This window comes from Gopherus evgoodei, chromosome 3 (genome assembly GCF_007399415.2).
Source record: "Gopherus evgoodei ecotype Sinaloan lineage chromosome 3, rGopEvg1_v1.p, whole genome shotgun sequence".
NCBI lineage: Eukaryota > Metazoa > Chordata > Testudines > Testudinidae > Gopherus > Gopherus evgoodei.
Window position 1 is genome coordinate 124,809,644 of NC_044324.1, and position 15,672 is coordinate 124,825,315.

A 15,672-nucleotide genomic window follows, 5' to 3' on the forward strand; every position below is an offset into this window, starting at 1 on the left:
CTTTAAAATATGTATATATAGATAGATACAGGGTTAAAGTGTGTGTGTGTAGGGGGGGGGAATGCTGGCCCCTAATGTAATAGGGTTGGGGCATACACCATGATCATTTGTCTGTTTTGAGTTTCATATTGAGCTTTATTTTAAAAATACATCCTGCCATGGGAAAATAAGGTTCGCACTGGAATACCCAAAGTCCCCAAGTGCCCTACTCAAGGTACAGAGACATGATAACAAATAACCAATAGTCACTCCATAAGAGTTCTAAAAAATCAGTTTCTGATCTTGCTTCAATTCCTGGATGGCTATTACGCTAGTAAGTGACTGCTAAAAGAATCCTACATATAGAAAATCGCAACTCAAAATCCTGAAGACTAACCTAATAGTAGTCATTTGGATAGGCCAGTTTATTTGCTAACCTCCATAATTCTTTCAAGTCCTTTTAACTTGACACATTTCTACCTGTGCAGTGTTCTTCCCAAACTGACCTGTTGGCAGATGGAAAAACACTAGCAACAGAATATCCCTTATGTCAAGAATTTCTCTTCTGTGTTTGTTAATGTTGAAAACTTTGTTCTTGCTAGACACCAGTACTTGTTTTAAAATAAAACAATATAAGTAAAAAAGTCAATATGCATTTATGGTAGTGATTAAATTTAGAGTAGAGTTTATACTTGGTTTTGGTGAGCAAGACAGATACGTCAGGGACACAGCTTATTTACTCACTCTTCTTTAACTCCTAAAATGTATTTATCTAGCTAATGTGGTGGGGCTGATACAGTTATTGAGGTAAATATGAGCAATAATGTAGAACATATTCTTTATATTTGGGTGCTGGAACTGGATTTGTCTCTACAATCTCAGTTTCTCAGTTTGGAGAGATTTGGGATGGAGATCCTCCTACTAAGGCAGCAGAACCCTTCAGTAAAGGTTGAAAAGCCCTGCCTGCCCCTAGTGCAGCCCTCTGCTAGAAGAATCCATAGATCAGTGACTTGTCCTGCTCGGAGACCGTTCCTGTGCATTGTTGTACAGGCAGCCTCATCAGAGCCAGGTGGTGAAGGGCATTGGGACATCTTGTGCAGCTTCCCAAGTCTTCCATTGCCCTGTTGCACCAGTTCCGCTTCACAGAAGCCCTCCACAACTGTGGAGTTATGGGTAGGATTTGCCCCCTGGTAATATTTGTAATGTCACTAGAATAATGCCTTTAGTCTTACAGTAATAACTCTTTTAAAGATTTTACTCTTTAATGTAAAACACAAATGTTACAATTTGTGCATGCAGCACTTACGCTTTTTCAGAGCAGAGCAACAATTGCCATAGTAATAACAACAATATGACTATGGTCAACTTGGCTTTCCTTGTTGTTGGATGTCCAGGCTATTTGTGCTTGGAAGCCGTTGTTGATGATGATGTTTTGAAATAATTCTACTCTAGTTACAGGAAATGAAAGCTACTCAAAAACATTTTTTAGTCTTGAAAATATCCTGCAATTAATTTATAATTGGCATGTTCAATTCATACTTGAGTCCTGTATTTTGGATTAGTAAACTGGGTATTTTTTTTAGACAGCTGAAAGAGTTTACAGTTGAAACTACAGTAACTATAAATGCAATATCAGATTATATTGGCCAAACACACAAGCATAATGAACCAATTGTTCTTTCTTTGGACTATTTGTGTTAAGAGAAATATGGCCAGATTGCTATAATTTATTTTATTAGGTGATTAATGGAGTCTGATTGCAAAAATACCATTATTAAATATTAGTCACATCCATGTCTTCATGTGAAATGTAATGGAAAGAAAGAAGACAACCAGGGGAAGAACCAGTTAGACTATTTTTTTTATTTTAAAACAGGTTCTATCAAATAGGATAACACTTTTAAAAATTGTAATAAGTTTAATTAAGAGGTTATTTAGAACTGCTAATTCCAGATCAGTTAATGTATGTAAATATCTGGTAAAAATAGTTATAGTTGATAATCTTTCTTCTTTGTTACAGACTTAAATGTTAAAGCTTTTGCTAAGACTTTAAGTTATATGTATTTCTTAAAATGGATAAATTATTTCTGTACAGTTACTGTAAAAAAGAGACCTGTTTAAGGAGAACCTGAATATATTTTTAAAGCAAAAGAAGAGGAATAGGGGAAACCTTAGCCACTCCTTTTAACATGTGGCTCTTTGTAATAAAATAATAGTAGTCAGGGTTTCCAGAGAGATTGGGATTTGAAAAGTGAGCATGCCAGCTAATAGCTGTGGTAACAGGCTGTACTCTGTGAAATAATACCAATATAGTGGCCTCCTAGAGATTCACTGTGCTTCAGAGCTCAACAGTGAATGTGAAGCATTGTTCAGCAATGAAAAGTCTGATAGCTCTAAGTATGTCTGGACAGAGCAAGAGAAACTGATTTTAGACTTGTAGCCTCCTTATAACTGGGATTTGAGGAAGTGTGGGGTAGAAAGTGGGAGGGAAGGAGGGAGGAGGATTTTTCTGTTCATGCTATACCATCTAAGACAGATTGCCTTACCAGTCTCTCAGTGGTAGGTGGTGCATCTCCTAGGAAAGTTTTTTCAGCTCAGCCCTTCACCTATTGCAGAAGAAAAAAGAATGTCAAAGGATTTCTTTATTTTCTTTCCAGTTCATGAGATCCATGGTGGGATATTAAGTGGAAGCTTGTCTCAGAAGAAGTTAGGAAACTCCATTTGAAATGAAGGAAAGGCATGAAAAAGACAGGAGAAGCTTCATTGAGGATTTGCAGCTTAAAGTTCTTATTTTGATCACAGGATCTAGAAAAAAAAATAGATGTTACTTTATTGGCCTTCATTTTAAGGAACAATGCCTACAGGTAAGTGGCAAGAGTGCCTCTTAAATGGCATGCCATACATTGAATTTACTAGGAATTCATATTCATGTAGGATGGAGAGTTGGGTTACTTTAATTATTTAAAAACTTACCTGAAACAAAAGATGTCCTCCAAGTTTCAGTTAGTTTAGCAATTTCTAAAATTACTACAGTAAAGGTTTAAAATCTGTCCATAATTAACAAAAAATAGCCTGTACTCTAAGGTTTGCATCCAGAGCTGAACTTCCCCCGAGCTTGGCGTAGGGGAGTAGGTTGCTGGATCTGGGTTTTTAGTTTGGTTCCCATCTCTAATTTAAAAATTGGAAGATTTAAACACCCCCTTACCATGAAAAAACAAACAACCCTTCCCCTTCTCCCTCCCATACCACCCTGCCCCCCATAGAGTTAAATCTCACTTTTTGAACAGGCAGAGAAAAATGCCTCATGTGAAAGAGAAGACCTCAGAAAATAAATCCAACTTGAGGTACTTGTTAACAAGAGGGATTTCAATAGGAACCTAAACTGAAGTTGCTCAGCATACTAAGAAATTGAATGCTTGTATGCTTTTTGACTGCTTGCTTACTGAATACTGTTAGCTATAAATTCAGTTATTCACACTGTATGGGCCAACTTGAATATTGTCCACATACACTTGAATGCTTGGGCTATCTGGACTAGTATATACTTTCTAATTTAAAATAAATGTTTGTATTATGTTTGGGAAATGTGACAGAAAAGTAGCATGGTGTAGACTGTAATTAGCATTGGAGTAAATGAAGCAGAGAGAAGACAGCTTCAGGCACTTGTCCATATGACACGTTTCCTCAACATTTTAATTGGATTTTCCCTTACCTGATACTGTCTCATAACTTGGGGCAGCACATTTTTATGAACAAGATAATTTCAAGGTTTTCTTTTTTCTTTTCTAATTTTGGATTTTTTGTTCGATTGTTTTTCCTGATTGAAAAAATTATTTAAAAAAATCACATTGTCACTAGAACTTTTAAGATACCTCTTTGCTAAGTTTCCATATAGCACAGTGAGGAAAAAGTATGTGGTGCACATTTAATATGAGGTTTTATTAAAATGTGTGGCCTTTTTCATAGGATCATGGAAGTTGGAGAATGAAATCTTTTAAGATCCATAAAATAATTTGCATGTAGCTGTCTGCAAAGAAGGAAAGCAGTTCCTGCATAGAAGGTGTATTTGATATTAAGTTGATTTGCTTGATCTTAGCCAGAAAGCTCATTGTTTTTGTAAGAAGAAAGTTTAGAGGAACACTCTTGGCAGAAGGAATCAACTAAGTAGTTCCTGAGTTTTACATCAAATCTATTTACTTGCTGCCCTGTAATATTTTACTTTGAAGTGTGAATCCTGGAATTGTTAATCTTAGATATTGAAAGGAGCATGGGTTACTGTAAGTATTAGTGTAATCTGCACATGGATTTGTGGCACTGATCTTCTGAGATCATCTTTCTTGCTCTTGTTCATTAGTTACAACAGATGAGTGCAACGCTGTGAGAAAATTGTTTGTCCTGAGAATTGTTGTGTTCAGTGATTTTTGCCTGCAAGAAATAATAATAGTGGTAAAAACTAATACCAAGCCTGCTGTATTAAACATTATAGAAGATTTCAAAGCAGCTCCCTCAAACTTTCTTACCTCTTTGAACACACCTCTGTGATGCTGATCTATTTTTTCGTCCCATGAAACAGATTTCATGGGGACATGTTAAGCTCAGTAACAACACAGTGGAAGACTACCCAGGATTTAAGGGGAAGGTCAGGGTGTTAGATAGACTTTCTAGGATCAACAACAAAGCGGAAGTGAGGGTTGGCTTCTGACTGAAAAATACAGATGATTAACAGGCTGCAGCTCTCTTGTGTGCTAGTACTGAGAGCAGATTGACCTTCTGGTATGGCCAACTACTTTGCTGCAATTCAGTTAGACTTTTGGACAAAGCTTGTATAAAGTACTCATGCATGGATTGTGGAAGAGGAGGAATAGAGGGGCACTGTGCTGCTTAGAAACTATTCCTGCCAAGGTTTTTCTTTTTAAAAAATGGTTTGCAGAATACTTGCCCAAGTATTTCTTCTAGTTAAAATTACACATAGCAATTAATTGGGAAAATGCAGTTTTATCTTACTTGAAGTCAGGTTTTGCCAACGAGAAATACAATTTTTTTTCTTTACTACAACAATTCATAATAATACTTTAAACTTTTATATCACCTTCCATTCTAAAAATCTCATGCTCATTTGGAAACTTTTACTAGAGGCCTGGCTTATTTATCAGTTGTTGGAAAAACTCCATCTGACTTCAACGGTATTTGGAACAGGCCCTAATTAAGCCCTGCAAGCTAAGAAAACATTATCCCCTTTCAGTAGGTTAGGCCTAGAGAAGTTGTGATTTATCTAAGGTAACTCCAGAGTGAGTGTGTGATTGAGAGGGAAAGAAACAGAGCACATATTTCCTGACTCCCACTCCTGTGACTTAAGAACAGGGCCATCCTTCCTCTCAAACAAATAAAAGTGCAAACTGTTTTTGTTTTCTTATCCAAATTACACTTAGGAAGTTCAAAGGCAAGAATTTTTACTGTTACTGCCGACTCAGTTTTATTACTTGAGTATTATTTCAATCACCAAGCATTCTGCGATGCAGAGGCTTCTAGAACAGGGGTGGGCAAACTACAGCCACATCCGCCCCTTCAGACAATTTAATTCAGCCCTCAAGCTCCCACTTTGGCCAGGGAGCAGGGTTGGGGGTTTGCCTCGCTCCGTGAGTGCTGTGGCTCCATACAGCTCCCAGAAGCAGCAGCATGTCCCCTCTCTGGCTCCTACACGTAGGGGCAGCCAGGGGGCTCTGCTCTGCACGCTCCCCCTGCCCCAAGTGCGGTCCCTACAGCTCCCATTGGCTGGGAACCATAGCCAATAGAAGCTGCAGGGGTGTCACCTGCAGATGGGGCAGCGTGCAGAGCCTCCTGGCTGTGCCTCTGCATAGGAGCTGGAGAAGGGACATGGCTCTGCTCCTGGGAGCTGCTTGAAGCTGTTTGCGCCCCTGACTCCCTTCCGTGCCCCGGCCCCAGCCCTGATCCCCCTCCCAACCTCCAAACCCACCAGTCCCAGCCCAGAGCACTGGCAGCCCAGATCCCCCTCCCACAACCCCTCATCCCCAGTCCCCCACTCCAAGCTTGCATCCCCAGTCGGAGCCCTCACACCCCTTCCCGTGCCCCAACCCACTGCCCTAGCCCAGAGCCCTCTCCCGCATCCTGAACTCCTCATTTCTGGCCCCACCCCAGAACCTGCATCCCCAGCTGGAGCCCTCACCCACTCGCGCACTCCAGCCCCCAATTTCGTGAGCATTCATGGCCTGCCATAAAATTTCCATACCCAGATGTGGCCCTCAGGCCAAAAAGTTTGCCCACCCCTGTTCTAGAAGGTGTTTCCAATTCAAAACAAATTAGTGAAATAATTTAGCTGGAAGTGGAAGGTGAGACCAATTTTAATTCCACTTTGCATGGTGACAGGTTTCAGAGTGGTAGCCATGGTGGTCTCTATCAGCAAAAACAATGAGTCGTCCTCGGTTTGGTTTTTTTGTTTTTTTTAATTCCACTGAAACTCATCCCTACCCCAAATCTAACTTTGAAGAAAGGCAACTATTCAAAGAACTGGCTTTTGCAAAATGTATTTGTTAAGTAATTGTGGTTTTTGTTTTTTTGTTTTTTTTGTTTTTTTTTTAGTGGAAGAGCTTAAAAGTTGACATTTTTTAAATGCTTTGTTAATGGTATCTATTATGTTGAATGTTTTGAGTTGTGAATTCCTCAAAGTTACAATATAAGAGATGAATTCTAGAGAGAGGCCATTTTCTTGGTGGCATAATTAGATTATCTTACTAAGTATAACTATTCTGCTTAAGAATTATTTGTTAAAGCTGCACAGTACAGTTATTGAAAAGGTGATGCCTTTTTAGAGTGCATTTGTTTTTTGACATCTAAAATTCTGAATGCTTGTTTATAGCCAAGAATTAATTTAATCTCAGAAAACAATGGGCAGAATAAAGGAACCAAGTGTGTTGTGTTCATGCATGGAGAGACAAGCACAAATTCCTGTGCCCTAATGCTACTGTAATTGAACTTGAAAGGTGGTAAACTTCAGCCACATTTTAGCCTGGTTGAAATGAGGCTGAATATGCAGATAACCAATGCTTTATCAGCGTGATAGGGGTTTTGCTTAGAGCAGTAGACTGAACGAGGGAGGGGCAGATGAAAGAAAGAAGTTATGTCCAGCCATGGTTACAAAGATGTAATGTAGACTAGGAAGGTGTCTTCTAACATCATAGCAACTGTGTATTTCCCTCTATAGTAGTGGACACAGGAAAGGGACTGTGAATAAAGAAGTTACCATTAATGTAATGGGATAAAAGTTCTGAAATGTACATACTTGTTAAGAATTCAAGCAGCATCCTGTCAAACATTTTACCATTTAACCTTCTGCTTTGAATGCCACTTGAGGAAGAAAGGAATATTAAAGCTTTGCTAACTGTATGTACTGTAATCTCCTTTAGAGAGAACAGTGTATTTACTCCTATGTATGTACCTGTATGAAAATTGGTTTAGTTTAAACTAGGCTGCAGAGGTACTAACAATAAGGTGACAGTTTTTATTTTTCCAAAATAAATTCACAATGAGAATGAGCCATAGTTTTGAAAGGCCTGTAACTGGACTGTTAGGTGCATGCATTTTACTTGTGTTGCAATGCATCAGCAGCACATGATACATGTCTTTTTGTTAGAAATCTCTGTAGTGCTGTATACAGATTAAATAGCTACTGCATTGCAGAGAGTTATTAATACATTACACTGCACTTTCAGTAAGGATGTCAGCGTGTCCTACAGAAGAACTTGAGCCTGAGTGTACTCTTACGGTTGAATTATGGGTTTTTAAATATTGCTGAAGGGATCCTATTTTTTTCAGTAAGTTCTTAACTAATCATGATGAATTATAGAATGACATCACCCCAGCCTCTATAAACTCAGTTTGCTAATTAAGTTTAGAAAGACAAGGCTTTGTTTTTAAATGAAAAAAATTAATATTTTTACAACACTTGATCATGATTTATTAACACAGTTTTTATGGTAGTCAAACCCAAAGACTTTTGAATACTTCATAGAAAAAAAACCTGTCGCCCTCAGAAAAACAGCCAAAAACCAAATGAAATGAAACATGGACTAGTATAAAAATGACTTCCTACCCCATTATCCCAGCTACCCTTTTTCTCTAGCACTATGAACTTTATTAGTGTCATAAATATTTTAATATCATGGTGTGAACTCAGGGGCTGGATTCTGCAGTTCTTCAAGTTTATTTATGTAGTGCAAAATGCATTAGAAGTGTCCAAAGATTCCTACTGGAGAATTAATTCCCTGTGTAGGCTGAATCTCCCCTGCTTTCCCTTATGCCAGGCAGTGGGTGTTTCAGGAACAGCAAGGTGAATGGATGTGTGCAGGAGGTACAAGAGGGATCTGCTGCACCCAGTTCTTTGCTGGTTTTGGGTACCTGATGGATCTTATGCCAGAAGCATAAATTAAAGCTGTAAGGGGGCAGATTTAATTTATGCCTGAACCAAATGACTGGGAATCAAGGAGCTTCTATTGGCATCTGTCAGCCCCCACTGTGCACAAATCAAGCCGTAAGATTTTTGTGGGTAAAAGTTAAAGAACTCAGCAGCCACTGTGTGAGTATATTATTATTATTATTAATTTGTATTTCCATTGCTCCTCATGGCACCACTGATGGCATTCTTGTGCTAGGTACTATACTAGCACAGCAAGAGATAATCCGTGCCCCAAAGTGTTTACAACCCGAATAGATAAGATAGGGAAAGAGATGGGGTGGGGGGACAGCTAGCTCCAAGCAGCCAAAAAAACTTGAGATTGTTGTATAAATAATGAGATTTTTAAAAATGTGGGCTTCTCTTTATCTGTCTTCTGATTTTTGAGCATTTGGGTTCACGTATCTTTGTACTGATAAGAGTCTAGCTTAGGTTCTCAAACTGGGGGTCAGACCCCTCAGGGGATCACGAGCTGTCAACCTCAACCCCAAACCCCACTTTTCCTCCAGCATTTATACTGGTGTTTAAATGATGTAGAAGCTACATCCTATGCAGGCCAGAGTTGGGCCTGCTGCCATAGATAAATTCTCCATTGCCCGTTCTGAGAATTAGGTGCCACCAGCTGGAAACCCAGTTGATTCCTGCTGGGCCTAGAGTGTGACATGAAATACCATCTCCTCCCCTCCTAGGAGATGGGAGAAAAAAATCACATTCCTGGCTATTGAGTTTTGCAACTTTTCTTCACTCTCCCTGCTAGGCCAAGGCAAAGCTAATCTATTATTACAGTGTTTAAATGCCCTTTCTAGTACTAGTTATCCAGTGCAGGCAGAACAAGAGAGAGTGGCACTGAAGCGCTCACAGGCAATTTGAGAACAGGTAAAAGCCTTCATTGACCCTGCACTGAGAATACGAAATCCTGCAAAGGTGAAGAGCCAGGAATAGGATGCCTAGACTTGCAATATGGAAAATCTGGGACCCCTGTCAAGGTGGGATTAAGGCAGCAGACCATTCTGGCCACAGGAAGGTATGCACTGGAGGAAGAGAAAAGCAGTGCCCACATTTTTCCTCTTCTCAGCAAGGCAACACCAACCCCTTCTTCCCTCTCTCATTTCAGATTAAAATCTAGATATGACACAGTAAAGGGCAACAGCAGGGATAATAGGATGTATCCAGCAGTGCGCTCTCTAATGCTTTCTCCCTTTCTCAACTCACTGTGTTTTGTACCCTCTGTTAATATGTATGGCCAAAAAATATTCCCCTGCTCTGAGTTGCATCTCATTTCTTGTTCTTCTCCACTTGTAACTCTATTTTTCCTCTTCCTAAGTGTGTTTTTGTTTGTTTTTTATATTCTTTTCTTTTACCTTTTCTTGTCCTTACTTTCTTCATTCTTTCTCTCTTCCCTTCCCCCTCCCCCTTCCATGCTTTTTTCTGTCTGTTTCCTTGTCCCCTAACCAGGCTCCTTTCTGTCCTGTCTTGCCCTGCCCTGCCCTGCATCCCCACATTCCAGAGCTGACTGATCAATGAGTGGGTTTAATATTGTTTTCTAAAAATTTTCTAAAAATCTCTTATTTTTTAACTCTAAAATATTAAGATTTTACAGACTCACTGGAAAAGCTTTTCTGGACCTGCTGTAGATTCAGTATGGCCCAAAATAATCCTATTTAATTAGCAGCACAAATTCGCATGGAATTTCTAGCACTGAGGGATTTCACGGTACCATTAAGTTGATTTATTTACTTTGCATGCTTATCAATATCGTCTAGTGAATCAAAGGGTGAAGCGTAAAATATGCTGTGGAAGTGTGGGTTGTATTTGATGTTTTTACAGCCTTGTGCCTGAAAGAATAGAAGTTCTAGGGTGTTGCTCAGTGAAGTGTGCATTTTAAAGTTACCCACAGTGGTGTCTATTGTCCTATCCCTGAATTGAATGATGTCATGTTTCATTTAAGGCTCTTAGTGATGCTGAAGACGGTGGTGGGTACACTGGGAAAAAGGCAGTGAGAAAGTTGTGAATCAGGTTTCTGTGAAGCCTTTGTGTATAGGGTTTCTATATAAAAAAGCTGACTCATGCAATATTTCTACCAAAGGAGTTGTACAGACTAGTAAGAGCTTCTCATTTTACCTAAGTGCTCAGTGAGGTAATTCTGGAGCCACTGAAGGCAGAGGATGCATTTATTCTCTTACACACAGGTAGGTTGTGTTGTTCACTGAGCATTTGAGATACAGAGAGGAACTTGTTCATTCAGTGTGTAAGGAGCCAGAGACATTCCATAGTGGTGAGATACTGTCGCAGAGGATTTTCCCTCACAACAATGTTCTGGGACATTAGTGTGGTCTGATATGACAGAAGGCTATTCTACTTTAATTATAGAACAGTGAGGAGATTAATTTATGGAGGCAAGCTAGTTGATGGATTTTGTTCCTCTCCTTTTCTTATGATCTCTAATAAATGGGATTTCTGTTGCTCAAAGTTCAGTTCAAGTACTTGGATAGCTGTTGTACATGAGGGTTATGAGTGAATCCACAATATTATGTGTTCTAATACTGCAAGTACTGTCTTTCCAGTGTGATTTTGTACACAGGGAGTGTTAAGTTGCAGATGATACTGTGTTCATGTACATTTATATTTAGGGTTCAGTAGTGAAATAAAAGCTAAAAGTTGAGTTTTCCAAACTTGAATACTTTATAGGAAGGCCAGTTGTTATACGTGTTGTTTGTTTGTTTGTTTGTTTGTTTGTTTGTTTGTTTGTTTGTTTGTTTGTTTGTTTGCAAAGGACTGTTCTTCACTTTACTAATCATAGTAGAGAATGCCTTCATCAGAGGAATGTATTTATGTAAATAGTAACATAGTGGCATCATTGGAGTTTATGCATTTTAATATAAATTTTATTCCTTTTTCAAAAGGGAAAACCTCTCTCTCTCTCTCTCTCTCTCTCTCTCTGTGTTGTTTAATTTCAGATAAGGCTTTCTTTTAATTTTAAATTTAATACATCTGGTAGATTGGTTTAGTAAAACTTCTACTAAATACATATACAGCATGGACCAATGCCTTTTTATTATTAAAAGCTTTAAACAAAACTATAACTAAGGATTGAAAGGCATACTATAGTCTTGTTGTTTTTATTCAGCTGAACTTTCAGAACATCTGAAGTAAAGACTGATTTCTGCAAACAATGATTGTGCAGATTATAACTTAACTTACCTTTCATACGAGAAGAAAGGTAATACAAATTCTGAATAGTAAAATTCAAGTTGCTGGTAATGTGTGTAATATATCTTGTAAAATTACATGTAGTAAACACGGAGGAATAAAAACTAATACTCAAAGGCTTACTTTTTGTTTCTATCTCAAATTGCATTATACTATTGTATATATTATAACACAGTGGGAGGTTTTATCTGTAGTCTTACTAAGCATTATAACAAGCATCCCAGTTGCCTCTTGGTGTGGAATGAATGTATTTTTCACCTTGCACTGCTATAGAATGTGCACATCATTGTTTTTATTAGTTAAAATTCTCCTGTTGGGGAGGTGCAAGTGGGTTGCATGTTGTTTCATTGGAAGTCAGCCAGACTGATTGGAAGCCTAATTAAGGGCATGTCTTCACTAGCAATGTTAAAGTGCTGCTGCGGCAGTGCTTGAACATGGCTGTGTAGTCGTGGCACCAGTGCTGTAAAAAAAACCACCCCCATGAGGAGCATAGCTGCCAGCGCTGGGCGGGGGCACTGTCTACACTGCCTCTTTACAGTGCTGAAACTTGCAGCGCTTGGGGCAGGGTGAAGGGTTTCACACCCCTGAGTGAGAAAGTTGCAGTGCTGTAAAATGGCACTGCAGACATGGCCTAGATTAGTGGAAAGCCAGGAACAAGAAAGATCTTGGTCCTGAAACACATTTCCTCATGAGTGTGGACAAACATGTAATTATCCTCATCCCCATGCTGAACTAACAAGTAATTATTGTTATTCCTTAATTACAGTATGCAAATTTCAGGTTGATAGTTTTTCAGAGCACAAGTTAAATACCATTATTCAACCCTTCCAAAAGATCTGTTGTTGTTTTTTACTTGTTGCAAAAGTTTCAGTAAACAACCAAACACATAACAGAGTAACAGGCAATGCACTGGGTCAAATGTAGGTCAAAGAGTACAACACTTATGTAAGTATATACGTCTCAGAAGACCTTGCATGAACAATAATTATGTGAGCAAAAGATGAGTCTTTTTTGCTCCAGAAGTACGGCGCACTCACACGATGGCCAGATGAGGTCATTGAAAACTGTGGATGTTCAGCAACTCTGTAAGCCAGCCCCTCAGTGTGTTTTTGAAAAATGAATTTGCTCATTATGAACAGAAGTTTGAGAGAAACAGGATTTTGAGAGAGGTTTCAGTGTTCTCTGAGGTGAACACAGTAAAATAAGTTAAATCATTGAGATAATAATATTAGACAAATCTTTATTAGGGATGGTGATTTTTTCCATTGTTAACACCTTGAGATTATTTTGCCAGTCAGGCGGTAGACAGTTTGGGCAATGTATTGAAGAGGTATTTGCAATGGTTTGCACATTGGCCTTCTAAACCCAGGACTGTGAGTTCAATCCTTGAGGGGCCATTTAGGGATCTGAAGTAAAAATCTGTCTGGGGATTGGTCCTGCTTTGAGCAGGGGGTTGGACTAGATGACCTCCTGAGGTCCCTTCCAACCCTGATATTATGTGATATCTGTAAGGCAATGGAGATGGGCCCAAACAACAAAAGCAGAAATCTGAACTTCACCAAGGGAGGAAGAATGGGCTTGTAGTTAGGCTTCTGGAGTGCATTCAGTTCTTGGATTTTTCCAATAGATTGTTCGTGTGCCCTTGGACAAATATGTTAATCTATCTGTTCCTTATTTACCCATCTATAAAATGGGGATAATACTTTCCCACCTCCAGGGGTGGCTCTAGACATTTCGCCGCCCCAAGCACGATGGCATGCTGCGGGAGGCGCTCTGCTGGTTGCTGGTCCCGCGGCTCCGGTGGACCTCCCGCAGGCATGCCTGTGGAGGGTCCACTGGTCCCGCGGCTTCGGTGGACCTCCGAAGCCGCAGGACCAGCGGACCCTCCACAGGCATGCCTGCAGGAGGTCCACCGGGGCCGTGGGACCAGTGGACCCTCAACAGGCATGCCGTTGAAGGCTGCCTGTCTGCCGCCCTCCTGGCGACTGGCAGAGCGCCCCCTGTGGTATGCCACCCCAAGCACGCGCTTGGCATGCTGGGACCTGGAGCTGCCCCTGCCCACCTCACAAGGGTTTTGTGGGGATAACTTGGGAAAACCTCAGATATTATGGTGATGGAGGCTGTTAGAAGAACCTATAGGTAGAACAGAAGTTCAGTGGCATTCAGATCCAGTTTTTATTAGGGCTAGTCTCTCGGCTTATACTAAGCAAAACTTAAAAGCAATTGCAGCTGTGCAAAATGTAATATAACACAAAAACACGGAAACAAATCTGCTTTCCGGTTTTGTTTTAAGCTCAGAACTCCAATCAAGCATGTCATACAATTTTGCTGAGATTCACAAACTTTTTGTAGAGCCTGAACCCATTTTAAACAACCTGGGGTGACTTGTAGTTCTTGCATTGAGATCATGCAGAACCATTGTGTTTTTTATGAGGTCAACATGAAGTTTTGAGAAGTAAATCTGTAGGATCACTTACCTATTGATTTGGGGAAGAAAAAAAAAAGTTTTTCATAAACCGCTGTGAAGCCAAACTGCAGGGTTACACATGGCTGTAAAAGTACTAAGAATTTTAATTAAAGAAAAAACTAGTTTCAGGGAAGCAGGAAGAAGGATAAAACAGAACAAGATCTTTAAGGGGGTAAATGGTTTGCCTGGTGTACTCTCTGTACTATTCAGTTGCATACTTTTACATAGTGCTGCATGTTTACCTTTAATGACTTTTGTGAAAATGGATGATCCTTGGTCAAATGTCTTCTATGTACAGGTAACTCCTGCTTTCAGGTGCCCTGAGCTCTGTTGTGTTTGCCAAGGTCATGCTTCTGTAGCCTTTTAAGAGGAAGTGCATTTTAACTACTGCAACTAATCCTTCTTGTTTTATAGGCCATTAAATTGTTGTAAAGCAATCAAAGAGAACATTATGGAAGGTTTAAAGGGCCATGTTAAATTTTACTTATACCTTGTGTCTGTAAATATATTTATTTGAAAAACTTCTATTAACATTTCTTACAACTTCAATTTTACTGACCCAAATTGTTGGGTTTTTTTATATTAATGAATGGCACAAATATTTGTGGAACAAGCATTACTTAGTAATACCTTCATGTTATCTGAAAACCAGACAACATATCAGCGAAACAGGAAGACAGAGTATGAAGTAATTGAATGAAACAGGAACCTTTTATGTTCCAACCAAATGCAACTAATCATGTGTTCTTTGTCATGTACTTTAGTAATCTATTTTGTGATAAGTTAGTGTAAGGGTATCCCCGTTACCTTATTTATCCTGTGCAATTTTCAAGAGCCTTTAACTCTGCACTGCTAGCCTCTAATTTCTAACTTAACTTGTAATATGATTTCACACTGGTAACAAAAATGCACACTTTTTTTTCTTATCAAAATCAATAAGGATGTGAACATTTTTGCTGCCCACTTGGGAAAAATAAACTTCAGTTTAAATATTTTGCTGCAAGAAATATATTTCCTTTATATTGTTCCTTTTGGAGTTTGCACTCGCTGTCAGAGCTTATTCAAGAAAATGTTACATGCAAGAGGAAGACAGGGAAAGGTGGAAGGTAGCATAGTTTTAAGATCTGGTCCTTCTCTTCCTTACAAGCATAAAACAGGGCATGGTGTTAAGCTAGTGTTAATGAGAGGATAATCAAGCCTTTAAGTTTCTAATGGCCAAATTGTGTCCTCTTGATATACACTTGGCAGTTCCCCTCAGTGTAGATGTACACGTATGTATCAGAGGACAGAATATATTGTAGACAAGTCAGAGCAACCCAGTTTTATGTATGTATTTTTAAGAGTTTGGTACTTGTTTTGCAAAAGTTGCCAGTCTGGCATTCTCTGGAGAATGAGGTTCTGGCTATCCACAGACCAGGTGCAGCATACGTTATGGCAGTGCAAGTTTCCCATATCCCCAGTGTGCCCCAATTCTGACCTGGAGGGGCCAGTTACAAGAATAGGAAGGTTCAGTTCACAAGCTCATTCACGTCTTGGCTTCTCTACTGAG

General features: G+C 39.4%; 1 protein-coding gene across 4 annotated transcripts in view; it reads left to right on the forward strand.

The window, feature by feature from the left end:
• Nucleotides 1–15,672, forward strand: part of PLEKHG1 (pleckstrin homology and RhoGEF domain containing G1) — a 247,265-nt gene that overhangs the window by 141,605 nt on the left and 89,988 nt on the right. The window contains exon 2 of one of the 4 annotated variants that reach the window (XM_030556570.1): nucleotides 2,637–2,843. The exons of 2 other annotated variants lie outside the window; for them this stretch is intronic. In XM_030556570.1, coding sequence (XP_030412430.1) covers nucleotides 2,834–2,843 — 10 coding nt within the window. In that variant the 5' untranslated portion in view covers nucleotides 2,637–2,833. Of the gene's footprint in view, nucleotides 1–2,563; nucleotides 2,844–15,672 lie in introns of those variants that run through there. One more of the 4 variants, XM_030556569.1, reaches the window with a different exon arrangement.